This window comes from Phalaenopsis equestris, unplaced genomic scaffold, assembly GCF_001263595.1.
Source record: "Phalaenopsis equestris unplaced genomic scaffold, ASM126359v1 Scaffold235954, whole genome shotgun sequence".
NCBI lineage: Eukaryota > Viridiplantae > Streptophyta > Magnoliopsida > Asparagales > Orchidaceae > Phalaenopsis > Phalaenopsis equestris.
In genome coordinates, this window is record NW_018253804.1 from 7,808 (window position 1) to 11,104 (window position 3,297).

Genomic DNA, 3,297 nt, shown 5'->3' on the forward strand with positions numbered 1-3,297 from the left:
CTGAGATTTCATCTTAGCTTCAAATCAGGAAGCATGATAGTTCAACTTCGATGATTAATTTGGCGACTAATGAAATGTCATTATAAAATTAATAGGACTAAAATGAAATCAATTGTGTTGTAGCATACACCCAATAAGGCAAGGATTTGGTTCTTGTGTAGAAGAACCTGTTGGTATGCAATATTGAGCATGAGGACGTGCATTGAAATCAAGCTTTGTGCTCTTGTCATGGTGATTTGGTATGTTGTCAAAAATAATGTGGAGAAGAAAAAACATATAATTGAGATGAGAAAGAGAAGGTTGGTTAGGCAAAAGGATGAGAGGAACTGAGAGGAGAGATAACTTATTTCCAAACTAGTTGAGAGTTCATAAGAGCTAATACATTATTAACTTCTAACTAACCCACTCAACAACTCAAAATATGGAATCCGGTTGCATGTTGGACGTTTCTATCATATAACAAGACATGGTGTCACATTTTATGAGTATTAAGAAATTGGTGTAGCTAGGAAATAATATGAAATTCTCATTAGGATCAACCTGCACAAGAACATCTAAACGCATTAACAGATTCAAATTTGAAGCTATAATCTTACAAATGGAAATGTTGTGGCCTAGAATACGACATCCTTAAGAAGGTGAAATCCCTAGCCAAATTCGGTTGCTAAAATTGAAAGGAAGTGTAACATCCAAAATTAAATAGAAAGACTCTCCTTGTCCAATCTACTTGTGAGGTAATTGAAAAAAAGAAATTGTATCCACCATTAATTTTTTCGCTGCTTGTACTCCAACATGAAATACCAAAAATATTCTTAGATAAACAGAGTTGACAAAAGAGAGAATTTCAGAAATGAAAAAGCATATCACTACAACATCACGCCGGATAAAACTTTATAGAACCACACGCATATTGCAAAAAACAACTTTTTTTTATGTAGCTAAGCCAGATACGACAACACCACTGCTAATTTTCCCCAAGTTTCCTGAAGCAGAAATTGAAGTAAACGACTTGTTTCTCCCAATTCTGAAGTTTAAATGAACTTTGATAAGTAAGAATCTGCAGAGAAGATAACCAAGGCAATACGTTATTAGATTACATGAACTAGATATGAAGATAAAACTCAACTTTTGCTCAGGCTAATTCAATCACAAATATAAAAATTTTAAAAAAATATCTCATGCTCACCAAGATCAGAATCCATGGAATAATCGCTGTATTACAACAGAGTTGAAACTTGTGTTAAATTCCTGTAGAGGAGGAACTAATTGAGTCTGTGGAACTAACTCAATTGAGCTTTGAAGAGTCTGAAGATAGGAATCGAGTCTATCTCCGGCATCCTCTTCTGTGTTTTGGATTGAAGGGAGGTCCACTTGTTCCTGGACTACTAAATTCTGGATGTCTGAACTTACAATATGAGAAAATTCAGAGCTTCCAGTGGAATATTTTATGTTGATTTGTGGAGGATAAATAGGAATTGTTCCTGTCTTTAAGCACTTTTTTATATGACCGTTTACGAAATTTTTTATTGCGTTGTCTGTTCGGCCGGGAAGCTGAAAAAGATTTGTAGAATATTTCAGACCATATAAATGAATGCAGTTCAGTTGATAAAATAACTATAAATTCAACAAAAAAAAAAGGATTTTTGAAACTCTAAAAAAGTGCTGAATTAAACCTGCAAAGTAGTACCTTGTCATTCATAAAAATCAAGGTTATAGAATAAAAGTGTAGTATGAAGCCAGAAAAAAAGAAGAACTTGCAAGTAAATCAAGCACATACAGCTTTAGCAATTCTTGACCAACTGTTTCCAAAAGTAGCATGGATGGAAAATATAATATATTTTTCTTGTTTTGAGAAGGGCAATTTTTTCTTAAGACCAGGCTGCAGCTGGTTCAGCCAACGAAGCCTGCAACTCCTGCCATCTCGAGAGAGCCCTGAATTCTTCCCTACAAGATTCCAATTTCCCAATCCATGGCTTTCAATATAGCTGAGAAGAGCTTCATCTTCCTCAGAACGCCATGGACGTTTCTCTCTTTTTCTAGTTTCCATTAGTCTTAATTCAGTTACCCCTGTTGTCAGATGCAGACAAAAAATTATCAGAAAGAAGTAAATTGAAGAAAGACTTGAACTTTGAATTGAAGCGAAAGAATAGCGCAGACAATAAGATTAAAAAAGAGATTTTGGAGCACTCTTTTTCGCTATCTGTGTCTGTATGTAGAAAGAACCTGGATTTATATAGAAAGTCTTCGCAATTTGGACGGAATATTTTAAATACGATGATACTTCCGCCCAAGTGATGCGGCTGATACTGCAACGTTACTTTTTGGACATTCTGCTGGAAACTTTGGGGTTGTTGTGCAGCAACTTCATTTTCTTATTTTAATGGGAATTTACATGGTTTTTTATTTTGTTTTTTTATTATTTACATGGTTGGAACGTGTCAGCAGCTATTGTATGGAATTTGTTAGTTATTGCGTTCCGCATGATATTTATATTCTATTATATTTCTATATAAGGCTTCTAACTGTTCTCTGTAAATTGTGGTAATAAAGATCAATTCTATGTCTATCTTTTGTATGTCCTCTTCTTTATTTTAACTTTTGGTTATACTCCAGTGCTTATATTCTTGTGCTGCTTATTCATCACAATTAGCCAAAAGCTTATATGGTACAGAAAGGAACATTCCTGAAAAATCTCCCTCCTTTTCCATTTCCTCTCCTTCTTCTTCCTCGAACCCTGAACTACGGCATTTCCTCCAATAAAGTGAGGCTGGAAGACTCTCTGCTTCTCGAATGTTCCCTTCATGGTCTCGCTTGAATGACCGCCGCATCTTCTTCTTCCTCCTCCTCATTTCTCTTCCCCTCCTGCTTCTAATAAACTCTACAAGTTTCCTAAACTCCAATGACTTAAAGATCACTCTCATCTCTTCTTCAAATGATTCCTTCCTTTCAAAGTTCAGTTGCAAAGCTGCGTCCGGACAACGAAAGACAACAAATACATCGTCATGTTAGAGATGCATGAAGGAAAAAAAAAAAATCTCGCGCCTAATGAGTGCATCACATCGTAATATTTTTTAAAATTTGAGGGGGAAGTTAGCTGGACAACGAATACATCGTCATGCTAGAGATGCATGAAAGGAAAAAAAAAATCTCGCGCCTAATGAGCGCATCACATCCAGACGTAATATTTTTTAAAATTTGAGGGGGAAGTTAGCTCCTATTGTATGGAATATATTAGTTATTGTGTTAGGCATGCTCCTACTATACTTCTATATAAAGACTTGTAACTGTTTTCTGTAA

General features: G+C 35.3%; 1 protein-coding gene across 1 annotated transcript; it reads right to left on the reverse strand.

Moving 5' to 3' along the window:
* Positions 1 to 791: 791 nt before the first annotated feature.
* LOC110039253 (transcription factor MYB101-like) lies at positions 792 to 2,137 on the reverse strand. The gene is made up of 3 exons (XM_020744256.1): positions 1,778 to 2,137; positions 1,187 to 1,551; positions 792 to 1,057 (listed from the first exon to the last, which is right to left on the reverse strand). The coding sequence occupies exons 1-2, from the start codon at positions 2,045 to 2,047 to the stop codon at positions 1,192 to 1,194; spliced, it is 630 nt and encodes a 209-aa protein (XP_020599915.1). The 5' UTR covers positions 2,048 to 2,137; the 3' UTR covers positions 792 to 1,057; positions 1,187 to 1,191.
* Positions 2,138 to 3,297: the final 1,160 nt, after the last annotated feature.

What these genes read in the sequence shown, in the direction of transcription:
- LOC110039253 (XM_020744256.1), bottom strand. Translation starts at nt 2,047, where the DNA reads ATGGAAACTAGAAAAAGAGAGAAACGTCCATGGCGTTCTGAGGAAGAT. An exon ending in GGTCAAGAATTGCTAAAGCT is followed by an intron (nt 1,552 to 1,777) that starts GTATGTGCTTGA and finishes AATCTTTTTCAG; the next exon opens with CTTCCCGGCCGAACAGACAA.